This window comes from Chenopodium quinoa, unplaced genomic scaffold, assembly GCF_001683475.1.
Source record: "Chenopodium quinoa cultivar QQ74 unplaced genomic scaffold, ASM168347v1, whole genome shotgun sequence".
Lineage (NCBI taxonomy): Eukaryota > Viridiplantae > Streptophyta > Magnoliopsida > Caryophyllales > Amaranthaceae > Chenopodium > Chenopodium quinoa.
In genome coordinates, this window is record NW_018743593.1 from 1,022,451 (window position 1) to 1,036,141 (window position 13,691).

The following is a 13,691-nucleotide window of genomic DNA, read 5'->3' on the forward strand; positions in this document are numbered from 1 at the left end:
AATTATTGAAAATTACCGTGCATGGCGCGAAAACTAACCACCGGACATTGCTCAAGAAGTATCTAGTAAATTATCAAAAGTAGAGTATGCCTTTATCTACTAATTAGTGCAGCTTACTGACCTCACCTCATAAACTAAATCAACGGCATTATACTCACGGGATATAGGAACCTCATCACCGTCCGTCAAATTGCAAGCTACCATCAATTAACCTCACCGCATATCTTTTTTATATGCTTGAATTTATATTAAGCAATTAAATGATTAAAGTACAAATTGCATGTTTCCCATGAAAACAATTGTTTTGACCGTCATTTTCATGTCTATATATAGTTTATACATAATAATATCCAAAATAAGAAAAGAACAAATTAAAATTTTTTTTTTTTTTTTTTTTTGAGGGAAATTAAAAATTTATATAATAAAGATGGAAAATATCAAGTTTAGTAAGAAGAAAGTATTTTCAATTGTAATTGCATTGTTGTTGTGTTACATAGCTTCGGCATGTAATAATAGGACGTCAGCTACGAAACAACCAAAACAAGTGCAAGTGCCTTGTTTCTTCATATTTGGTGATTCTTTAGTTGATAATGGTAATAACAATGGTATTCTTACATTGGCTAGAGCTAATTATCAGCCCTATGGTGTTGATTTTGCACAAGGAGCCACAGGTCGTTTTTGTAATGGTCGAACTGTTGTCGATGTGTTGGGTAACTAGACTTTTTACTCTCTCTGTTTCATATCGTCTAACTACTTATTTCTTCCCATTTTCATCGTATTCCTACTTTATGCCGTTTAAAATATTGTTGTGATATTAGTATTATATCAATTATCAACTTTAAATTTATTTGTAGGTGTAACCGTATAACTAAAATTTCATATAAAATTAAAATTGACTAAAGTAATAATTAAGTACTAATAACGTTGTGTAACAATACACAGCTCAACTTCTAGGATTTACAGGCTACATTCCACCATTTTCAAGTGCAACAGGTGATTCTCTTATCAAGGGAGTGAATTTTGCATCGGGAGCTTCTGGTATTAGAGATGAGACTGGCAATAACTTGGTACGATTTTTTTGCTTTTTTTTTTTTTTACAATATATAGGTTGCATTTAATCGAGTTCTCGAGGTTCACTTATTTTGAAATGTTTATTCTGTTGAAATAAATGTGACAAATATTCCCGGCCTCTATTTATTTTTTCACCTCCTTTCTAACTTCCTTCGTTTTTTTGTTCTACTCATTTTTTAAAGTTCTAACCTATCACGGGAGGGATGGGGTAAAGATCAAACCCTGATCACACCGGGGAAAGATAGAAGGACTATCATCCCTCAAGTCCATGATCCTCATATTAATTATATAGTACTCTTATTATTATCGTATTCTATTAGATAGTTTAAAAATATTTTATTAAATTGCATATCTATAATTTTTGAGTAATAATACAAAGAAAGAGGAAAATACAAAGAAAGAGGAAAATATAATCCCTCAATTAATGCACAGTTTTAATATATATAATCAATTAATCAAACATTAGTAAGAACATTAAGAAGTATAAAGCTTATAATGAAAATATACATATATAAAGGCTAATCAAAAGATATTTTACATAGTAACATATGTTATTTATATATATCGTAACTTCTTGTATCTTTCCTTTATATAAAAAAAATATATGTTATTTATATATTGATAAAAAAAAATAGTCAAAGTAGATATATAAATATTTAAATAGTTTAAAAGTCAAACTATTACCATATGAACCATTGTGTATAAGTTACCAATTAGGAAAAAAGATGATTGCGTTTAAGAGTTCTAACTCATTCATAAAATGCAGGGTGCTCATATTCCAATGAATCAACAAGTGAACAACTTTGGGAGAGTTGTACAACAATTAAGGAGATTTTTTAGGGGAGATGCAAATTCCCTTCAAAATTATCTAAACAAGTGCATCATTTATTCCGGATTAGGAAGCAATGACTACCTCAACAATTACTTCATGCCTAATTACTACTCTACTTCTAATCAATTTACCCCTGAAGCTTATGCTACTGCCCTTCTTCAAGAATACTCGCGCCAACTCACGGTTTGTATTATTAACTCTTAAACAGAGGTCGTTTGATTGACAAAAAATGCACACACGAAGTGACTATGCTTAGCCTAGTTTAGCATTACAAATGTTTTCTATAACGATTTTTTAACAAATGAACAAATTCGTGTAGGATTTGTATCGACTTGGAGCAAGGAAGGTGATCTTACCAGGAATCGGGCCAATTGGATGCATTCCTTATGAGCTAGCAAGGTTCAATGGGACAGCACAAAGCCGTTGTAACGAGGACAAGAACAATATTATCAATCTATTTAATTCAGGACTAAAACAATTGGTTGATATTGTAAACAATGGTCAATTTCCAGGGGCTAAATTCGTGTACTTAGACTCTTTTAAAGGCAGCAAAGAATTGACCGCTAACAAAAAATCTTATGGTACGTATTCTTTCCTTGATCGTAATGTGAGAATATCAGCAAATCTTTCACCTTATATTAGTCGAGTTGATCTCAAGGTCAATTTGTTCACATATTTTAGAGTTTCTTATTGACTCTATTTCACCACTATGCGTATGTAAAATGACACTAGCTAGTGGTACATACATAAGACTCTCTAGTTCTGTTTAATTCATGTTTGTGTTATTGCTTGGTTATCAATTTTAAATGTTTTATTCGTTACGTGTGTAGGACTCGAGGTAACAGAAGAGGGGTGTTGTGGAGTAGGGAAAAACAATGGGCAAATTACTTGCCTTCCTTTGCAAACTCCTTGTGAAAATCGCTCCAAGTATCTATTTTGGGATGCATTTCACCCAACGGAGGTAGCCAATGTGATATATGCCAAGATGGCATACAACTCCAAGGCCAATACATATGCACACCCTATCAACGTTCGCCAATTGGCAACACTCTAATTAATAATTGTATTGTTTTTATTTTTATTTTCAAGCATCCAATTGTATTAAATTCTGTGAGTTGTATTATTTTTAATATCGTTAACTCTATTAAAACCATATATAATGGATTTGAGTTGAAGCAATGTGTGTTTGGTTAGGACCAAATTGTTCAAGTGTAGTGTGTGGAATGACCATATATCACTATTTTTTGTTTTTGGATTGAGTTTGGATGGATGTTTAAACTTATATACTTCATCTAATTAACTTTTTCGTTGGTTTTTTTTTTTTACTTGACTTGTTTTTTTTTTATCACAATTGTCAATGATTTATAAAATTAGTTGGATTTGCAAATTGGGCAAAGGGATGGGACAGCTACGGCGGTATCCAACAAAGACTAAAACTGTGTTTGAATAGAGAAAAATGGAGGAAAGGGAAGAAAATAGAAAGGAAAACTAAGGATGTATCATCCTTTGCTTGGATACCTAATGTCATGGCCGTCTAAGAGGATGTGCAAAGAGACCCTCTAAACAAGGCCTCACTATGTAATTTAAAGGGCCCCTAATAATTCCTTTTTCCCCTTACCTGAGCAACTAATATATCTATCATTGCATAAACTATGATATTTTAATTACTAATTTATAGTTATTCATCAACCAATATCTCCATAAATTTTTATCAGCCTTCTTAATATCTAAAGTTTCTATTAGTTAAATTCATTAATTACACAAATTTTATTAGAATTTTACAATTTAGTTGGATTTTATGACATTCTAAGTTCATAATTTAGATTGAATATATATATTATTGTTTGTTAATCACATAATACTGCTACATATATATTTGATAGGGACCAAACTTTTATGATGAAATTGGTAGGATTCATTTTTCTTCCCTTTTAAATAAACCAAATCCCTCCATTATTGGAGAAATTTGCAAGTTAAATGGGAGTTCACCTTCTCCCTCCCCTAATCTCTATTTCCCTTCCCTCTTTCTTCTTCTTCTCCCTTTCCTTTCAATATTGTTATCCAAACATAGTGTAATTAAATGATAACTCTAATTATGGCCAAATGCAGCAGATTGGATTTGGGGATTAGAGAATAGAAAGAGCCAAACAAATCACAAAATCTTCTTTGGATCAGTCGATACATACTTTCAATTCAATATGACACAATTATTGCAATGCTAATAATTACATAATATACCAAAATAATAATTCAAAATAAGCTCATAACATTACTAAAAGGTCAATTTAAGCGTTTTATAACACACTGAAAAATGACTATTTAGTGACCAATTAATTAAATACCAAGATTATTGGTCACCCAGTGTAGGGAATATTTCAAGTCATCACACACTTGAGCCCCAATGTGATCATACACTTAAGCATGGTGTCGTCCAAAGGGAAGGAAGCTAGATTAAAAGAGTCGCCAACAAGTTTTAGGAACTTGTAAACTGTTCACATGGTGAAGGTTACACCCCTTAACGATCCAGGAGATCGTTAACTCTAATAGGTTTGAAACCATGACTGGAAGTTCGAGGATGAAGGTACAAATCCAACCTAAAAGAGATTGAATCCGCCCTAAAAATAGGCCTCTACTTTATTCTTTTCGTATTCATGTGCGCTTTTTGACTAACATGTAATCAATAGATTAACCCTAAACCTGTTTAATATATGTTGGTTGAATATTAATGCACAAACAAATATATTATTGGCGATCACTTGAATTATAATCAAATTAGCCTAAACAAAATTATTAATTATCTTATTAAGCGTGATTACAAGTACAAATTCCCTTTAATCATGCATAAAAGGTGTGATCAAGCAATAACAATAATATATCAAGCAACATGACAAATAATCATCATCATAATAATAATCACAGTCAAAGTAACAATCATAATCATGTTAAAGCATAATATTATTAGCAAGATCCTAGGCATGATACTAACAAGATTAATAACAAACCCTAGCATGTCACTAAACAATAAAGAATAAAGCTTTAGCCCTAACATGATACTAACATGATATTATAAAGCATAAAAGGCATCCTAAACATGATACTAGAAAGCAATAATAACATCCTAACATGATACTAAGAATTAATAAAACAATCTAAGCATGCTTTCTACATCGAAATAATAGATAAGCAATTAAATTACTTACTTTGATGCCTCGTACCTTTTTCTAATAACAAAATACACACATTAGTAAGTTCAAGGAAAATAATAAACAAACAATTAAATTAAGGATTTTTTAGATATTAACACCTGATAAAAACGGAAAAATTGATATTACCACCTCCAAAAAAAAATTTATTTTAACACCTCTTAAAAAATTTAAATTAGAAGTTACCATCAGATAACGGATTCCGTGACGGCAAAAGTCTGTGGGCCCCATCATTTAGTTTTACCTGCAATTTTCACCTAACAAAATACGAATCTTCTTCCTTCATTGAATACTGACCCAACTTCTTCATTCAATTCTCTCTAAATCTTCATCTAATCAAACAAATATTCAAAGGGAAAAATTTAAACCTAATTTTGTATGGTTGAGGACCAAAGCTAGGTGTCAACATTGCAGAAGAACAATCAGCAGGTGTTCGTCATCTTCATCAAGAAAAAAGGGGCAAACGTTGCTGGAGATCTGAAAAAGATAGTCGAAAGATTCCAAAGAAGGTATTTTTTTTTATCATCTTTGATTGTGGTGCTTGGTTGATGTCAAAATTGCAATTATATGCTGAATTAGGGTTACTTTTGGTAGAAGAGCATGAAATCCTTGACAATTCAATTGACTATGCAAATTAGGTTAATTATTTAATTGACTTTGCGAATTAGGGTAATTGAATTATTTAATTGAGATTAGAGGTTATTTACAGTGGTTTATTCTTAATTAATTCATGGAGTACTTGAATTGATTTTGAATTGTTTATGCAAAAATGTTGGAATCGCTGCCTTTGCACTGCAAGTTAGATAATTAGGGTAGATTTGTTTATTCTCTTAGTGTCATTGCGCATGTTATCATATAATGTTCAATTATTGAATGGGTTTTAATATTTTTTATCCTTTTTGACTGGTGGGTAGACAATGGGGGACAATGATGGCATGGTTGACATATGTCTTAGAGTTGGAGGTGCATTTGTTCCAAAAAGAGTAAGCAAAGATAGGCAGCTTCTTGTTTGGTGTGATGGGTGGTGTTATTGGAAAAGGAAAGTTGAAGTGTCTAAGATGGATGTGCATTTGATTAGGACCGCTGCTATTCATGGGTTTGTTGAAGGGGATATCCCTATTCCTATGCATTACAATTGTTTGTATAGGGAGAAGGGGAAAATTTTTAACACTGGGAAAAGGGAGCTAGTTAAAAGTGAAGATATTAAGGGTCTTTTGGAGACAACAAATGGTGAAGGGTATGTAGAAGTATTTGTAACAGTACCAACTACTACTAAGCCCACATGTGAGGCCCAACCCAATCCACCAAAGGAAAATAAAAAGGGTAAGAAGGGCACCACTAATACTACTGTCAGTGTGAGAAGGAGCCCTAGGTTTAGTAAGGCAGAGAAAGGAAAAGAGAAAGTAGCTGAAGTGGTAACTGAGAAGGGTAGGTTGAAAGGGAAAGGGTCAGCAAAGGCAAAAGCTCTGAAGTTTGATGAGCTTGAGGATGTTGACTCTGAGTACTCAAGTGAAGATTTAAGTGATGAGGACTTGGACTGGGAACCTGGTGAGGAAGAATATGATGAAGGGGATGAGGAATGGTATATTGAAGGGTCACAGGATATTTTGGACAAGGTGAACAAAAGCTTGAAGAAAGGGCTGGGAAGTGAAATAGAAGAAGTTGTTCCCCTGAAAGATAAGAGGTCAGAGCTTAGAGAAGACTTGGATGTTGGAGATCTGCATCTTAATCTAGAGAATGAAGGAGATTCAGATGAATCAAGGAGTTTGTGTGGTTCTGATGAAGAAGAGGACATTGCTCCATGGTTCAATGCTGATGTTGACTTTGAGAACCCTATTAAGTTGAAAGTAAATCTAAAGTTCAGCAATGCACAAGTGCTAAGGAGGGCACTTAGACTTCATGCAGTTCAAAACAGGTATGAGTTCTACTTTTTGCATAATGACAGTACTAGGATTACAATACAATGTAGGTATAGGTGTGATTGTGAGTTTAACACTTACACTTGTAGAATGCCTGCTTGTACATGTGTGGGGGGAGTGAAGTGTCAATTCAAGGTCTTTGCTTCAAAACTTGTTAAGCAGCAAACTTGGCAAATCAAAAACCTCAGATTGAAACACACTTGTTTAAGAGTGAGGAAGAACAGGATGCTTACTGCTGAGTATATAACAGAGAGGTATTTGGAGGAGTTTAGGAGTAACCCTAACTGGAGAATTAAGGAATTAGGGCTAGGATGCTGAATGATTTGGTTATTGAAGTGACTTATTTTAAGGCATGGGTAGCAAGGTGTAGGGCAAAGTTGATTATATTTGGTTCTGCTAGGGAGCAGTATGCAAAGGTGTGGGATTATGGGAAAGCTGTGATGAAGTACAACCCTGGTTCTGGGTGTAATATTGTTGTTGATGGTATTGATAGGCCAGAACAACCCTTGTTTCTCAGAATGTTCATGTGTTTAAGACCTCTGAGAGATGGTTTTACAAGAGGTTGTAGGCCACTTATTGGGGTGGATGGTTGTCACCTCAAAGGTGCCTACCCTGGGCAGATTTTGGTGGCAGTGGCTAAAGATGGGAACAACTAATTGTTCCCCCTAGCCTGGGCCACAGTGAAGGTGGAAAACAAGGAAACTTGGGGTTGGTTCTTAGAGTCTCTAATGGCTATGCTCACACATGACCAAGGAGTTGGGCTAACCATCATGTCTGATAGGCAAAAGGTAATACTACCTTACTTTTTTCTTCCAAAACTTTTATTCATGTGTAAGTGTTTGAGTTTCTTCTAATATGGTGTATTGATGTTTGCCTTTTTTAGGGATTGATTGAAGCAATGGCTGATGTTATTCCCAAAGCAGACCAAAGGTTTTGTGTTAGGCATATTTGGGCCAACTTTAAGCTCAAATTCACTGGAGCAACATTTAAGGAGCTTTTTTGGAGTGCTGCTAGGGCTAACACTTTTGTAAGTGAATTTGTTCCCTTTGATGTGCTAAGTTTTACATTTGCAGTACTTGTTAGATTGTGTATTGACAGTACATGTTTAGTTTTACATGTTTAGTGCTGTGTTTGATAATGCATGTGTTACATATATGTTTACTGACTTGATTAGTTGTTTTGTGTGGTTTAATATGTATGTAGTTGGCAGTTTGAGTATTTGTCTGATTGTATATGTATGCATTTGTCAGTTTGAGTGTTTTTCTGATTGTATATGTATGTAATTGTCAGTTTGAGTATGAGATAGCCATGGAATCTATCAAATTTTTCATGGAATCTATCAAATTTTTTTATGAAGCTGCATATGAGTACTTAGTGAGTATTCCTCCCAAACATTGGTGTAGACATGCTTTTCCACCTACTGCCAAGTCCAACATGTTGTTGAACAACATGTGTGAGACTTTCAATGCAGTAATCAGACCTGCAAGAGATAAACCAATCCTCACCCAAATGGAATGGATGAAGAGGTATATAATGAACATGAATAATGAAAAGTGGGAGGATGCCAAAAATATAAATAGTAACTTAGTGCCATATGTCAGGCATGTTCTGCATAGGATAGATTTTGTGGCTAGGGGGTGTGTGGTACAGCCATCAAGGGACAACACATATGAAGTGCAGCTTAAGGATGACCAAGTGTTGGTTGACTTGGAGAAAGAAACATGCACATGTTACCATTGGGAACTCACTGGGATACCCTGTGTTCATGCTTATGCATGCATGCTAGATATGAGGGGTGACATACAGGCTTATGTTGACCCATACTACACAATGGAAACATACAGAGCTGCTTATGAACCAGTTGTCCACCCAATGCCAGGTCCCAAACACTGGGAGAAAGTCAAAATGAGAGAACCACAACCCCCTGCATTTAAAGTGCAGCCAGGCAGACCAAAAAGAAAGAAAAGGAAGCTTGAGCCAGGGGAATGTTCAACTGCAAGTAGCTCAACAAAGAGGAAGAAGCAATGCAAACACTGTGGGGGTTTTGGGCATTATGCCAAGGCCTGCAAACTACCTCCAGCACCAGCAACAGAGCTGGTAAAGGCAGCAGGTAGACCCCCCTTGAATACACCTTGGATGGTAGAGGAGAGAAAAAAGAAAGAGCTCAGGGCTGCAAAAAAGGTAACCCAAATCAACCTCAACTTTCTTACTCTTTTTTTTGGTACATTTTCAATCCTATAATACATGTCATTAACTATTCCATTTTGACACAACATGTGTGATAGGCTGCAACAGAGGCAGGAGTTGGAAGACAACCTACCTCAACCCAACCAACCTCCAGTCAATCAAAAACAAAGAAGAGGGCTAGCTCCAGTCAACCTAGCTCAAGTCAGCCAAACCCAAAGAAAGAGCCTCCAACCAAGGCAAGAACCCCCTCAAGTCAGCCTGCAGCACAACCAGCTCAGCAAACAGGTGTTGTGACAAGGGGCAAGATGCAGACCTTCAAGATAAACCTCACCCAGTGAATTCATGTGTCTAATTAGTGAACAGTGTTTATCAGTGAACAATTTGTTAGTTTTCCTTAGTTTTATGTATGATTTGGTAGATTTCCTATGGGTTTTATTACCATATGACATTTTAAAACTTGTATTTATGATTTGCATTGCTTTAAGGCAGTGTAAAGTAAGCTTCTTTTGTCAAACTACTTTTGAAGTGCTTACTTATTTTGCCAATGAAAAAAGGGAGCTAGTTTCACAGCTTTTACAATCTTCAATTCCTTTAGCAATGTTAAAGCATTTTAAAAAACAACAACTCAGTCAATGCAAATATCATTGAAACCATTCTCATAACAACTCAAGCCAATACAAAATATTTAAATTTAGGTTCCATAAATTAATTGATAATAATACAAGTTAACCACTTCTACCCATTATGAAAACAACAAGCATTGACAAACTAATACAAATTGTAATGCCCAACCAACCAAAATAGTTCATTGAAGTTGTCTTCCCTACACTGCACTCCATGTTCATTCTATTCCTGTCACCTTTTAAGGCCTTGCATCTAATCTTCAAATTATCAACTTCATTTAGTAGGCACCTCCTTTAACCACTGATTTCGTCAACTTCCCTTTTCAATTCATTGACTTCACCCTTTAGCAGCTTCTTATCCAATAAGAGGTTGCTAATAACCCCTGTTTGCCAATCTGTCCCGTCAGGTTGATCAACCCACTCGAAAGATTTGCAGCCCCTTGTTTCTATGATTGGATCATAAAACTTACAAGCTCTGAACTTCCTCCCTGGATTCTCCCTTGTCCAGCTAGTTAGCTTGCCCATTGGCACACCACAGTTGCATTTCTTTTCATTAGAAGGGGAAGAGCTAACAAACGCCATAATCTGCATCAATTTTAGAACAACAATTACATATACACATTTAATCATCAACGAATTAACATTGTTAACAACAATTTTCAATTTTAATTAACTAATACAAAAAGCCCCAAATTTCAATTTCTGATAAACCCTAGTTTTGTAATTGGGCAATTTCATGCATACATAACACAATCTAAGTATCAATTCAAGTACTAAACAATCCTAATTAATAAACCTAATGAATTTATTACATAATTAACAAACAACCAACCTAAATTTACCCAATTTGATTCAACATAATTCGTTGCATTCGTATAAACCCAAATACTTGTTTCAGTAGCTTCAATGTCTTCCACGAACTATAATAAAACCAATTAATCCAGTAATTTGGGTTATTTTGAAGCAAATCGATCTGTTTCAAACAAAGATTAGGTTAAAATAGGGGAGAATTAGGGAGAATCGAGCATATATAGAGGGAATTCAAAAAACTATCCGTTATAGTGGGACCCAGTAACAGTTCCGTCAACTGAACTATGATTTTGGTGGCAACTTCTAATTTAAATTTTTTTAAGAGGTGTTAAAATAAATATTTTTTTTGGAGGTGTTAATATCAATTTTTCCGTTTTTATCAGGTGTTAAAATCTAAAAAATCCTTAAATTAAATAATTGAAATAGAGATTTGGAACCAAACCCTCAGAAATATCAAACCTTTCACGTCTAGGGCGAAGACAACTTTGAACTTGGCTAGGTCTTTCAAGATCTAATGAGTTGGGAATTTTGAGAGAAGGAAGGTTTAGAAAAAGAAGAGAGAGAGAGAGAAAACTTCTAGCTTTTAGAGAGAGAGATGAGAGAAAATTAGAGAATTCTTAATGAGAATTGGTTCATTGAAAACGGAGGTCCAAGGACCCTATTTCTAGGAAAAAATTCCAGAAATCGATAGAAAAGAGTTTGAGTTTAAATTAGAAAAAAATTGGTTATGTCCAAAGTTGTCGCCTGGCGACGGAGCTTGTCATCTGGCGCTGTTTAAAAGATAAAAACATACTTGTACGGAATCCTTTTCCTAATATAATTAAGAATTAGTATCTGCGTTTATCATTTTTAAAATCCGTTTTATCATAAAACACTTATTTTATTCCAAATAAAAATCTTTAAAATAATAATTATCAATCCTAATCCTACTAGGATAAAAGTGAACCTTATAGATAATTTCTAGAAGCCTACAATGAATCCTACTAGCTTTAGGAATAATAATTAATAATAGGTCCTCCTCTAGATCATTGAGCCGCATGTAAGAACAAAATCGGGCTCAATTTAGTATTTTGGCCATAACTTCCTCATTATTCATCGAAATTGGGCTTATAATGTATCGTTGGAAAGCTCTTTTCAAGCCCCATCCAACTACACTATTATTGGACCCTTATCATGGATAAAACTAAATTGGACTGGCCATTTTCATAAAATAGAGTAGGTTTTCGAAAACAGAAAGAGAGATTTGTAATAAAAACTACCGCAACATTAGACTTTTCACACTTTCACTTCATTCGATAATCAAACGACATGAAAGGTATTCATCACTGGGTTTAGTTTTGGGGAGACACAATTGGGTGTCTACAGAAGCCCCCACTTTGACTGAGTTTTGGAAACTTATGTTTCGAAAACAAAAGTCAAAGTAACGATAGGGACGGAGAATGATTCAAAACGTTCTGCGATCCTAAATCATTCTTGTAACGCCATACCTTCAATCTAGCGTTAGTTAAAACAGATAAGGGAGTTAAGAAACGCGTATCTTGCACCGTCGAGCACACATCTCTAAAGTAACCGATTTTGTTTGGCGATCTTCCTCAAGCTAGTGGATATCGCCTGAAGACTACCACGCTTGCAATTGCCTTCAATTTCCGCTGTGATAATCTTCCGCAAGCTAGGGAACAATGTTGAAGATTGCTCCACTTGAAACGACCTTCTACCGTTTTGTCACCATCTTCCGCAAGCTAGGGAACACGATCGAAGATAACTCCACTTGAAGCCATCCTCAGTTGTTTGTGACAACTCTCCACAAGCTAGGGAATGTCGTCGAAGATAACTCAGCGTGCATCCATCTTCAGTTTTGTTGTGATAATATTCCGAAGAAAATTACCAAAGACCCCCGCTTGTTGATCCTCCATGCTCGCTTGAATTTTACTGTTGATGCTTTTGGTGATGACAATCCTCTTTTCTTTTGGAACAATTATCAACACAACTCTTGAACAATGTACGACAATCCGATTTAGGGAAAGATGTCAATGCTACGTAACAATCCGTCCTTGGAAATGTTGCCATAAGGAAGCGACAATCCGTACCTCGGAAATTTTTCCAAAATCCATTTTTGGGAAAAGTTGCCAATGCTTCGTAACAATCTATCATAGAACCTCGCTACAATCGACAACCCACATCTTGGAACATAACTCTTGAAAGCAATCCACCTTAGAAATTTGCCAATGCTATGCGACAATCCTTTTAGGAAAATATTGCCACGATTGACAATCCGCGTCTTGGAACATTTGCAAAAAAGAGTCAATCGACAATCCACTTCGGGAAAATTTTCCACTTACTAAAATGAATGACAATCCACGTTGAGGAACTTTGCCAGAATATTAAAATGAATAGAGACCTGCGACAATCCTACGGAAAATTTTGCCATAGGGAACTATGTGTATGACAATCCAATCTCGGAAAACTTACCAGAGATGACAATCCCAACTTGGAAAAATTGCCCAACAGAGAAGGAGTACGACGATCCACTCTTAGAAACTTTGCCAGAGATGACAATCCAATCTTGGAAAAATTGTCATGGAAGAAGATGCGCGACAATCCACATTTGGAAATCTTGTCAGTTGGGGGATGACAATCCAATCTTGGAAAAATTGTCGTATAAGTGCTGGCTTTTGAGCCAATGTCTTGGTGCTTGTAATGAGCCAATGCTTAGGCACTTAAGCTAAGTGAGACGATCGACGTCAGGTTAATCACTTACTGCAATTGTAATCGAGCCGACTACTAATCATGTCAATTTTTTTATAGGGGCTAACTGGCATACCAAGGAACCCAATCAATTAATATGACCGTCGTCAGGCCGATCGACAATCAAATATGATTGCAATCAAGCTGAATCTAGTTGATTTGTTTGCGTCCTTTTGCTTCAAACCTTTTGTAAAGGTTACCCGTCCGTCTGGGATTTAGTGTACCTACATTTACATTTTGGACTATAGGACTTTGCTCATGTAATTAGGGTTGACCTAAGACTTAGTGTTGCTTGACTCAT

At 35.3% G+C, this 13,691-nt stretch overlaps 1 protein-coding gene across 1 annotated transcript; it reads left to right on the top strand.

Annotated features, from left to right (window-relative positions):
- Positions 1-384: 384 nt before the first annotated feature.
- LOC110682718 (GDSL esterase/lipase At1g33811-like) lies at positions 385-3,572 on the top strand. The gene is made up of 5 exons (XM_021859044.1): positions 385-710; positions 943-1,067; positions 1,838-2,086; positions 2,223-2,484; positions 2,734-3,572. The coding sequence occupies exons 1-5, from the start codon at positions 428-430 to the stop codon at positions 2,955-2,957; spliced, it is 1,143 nt and encodes a 380-aa protein (XP_021714736.1). The 5' UTR covers positions 385-427; the 3' UTR covers positions 2,958-3,572.
- The last annotated feature ends 10,119 nt before the right edge of the window (positions 3,573-13,691 follow it).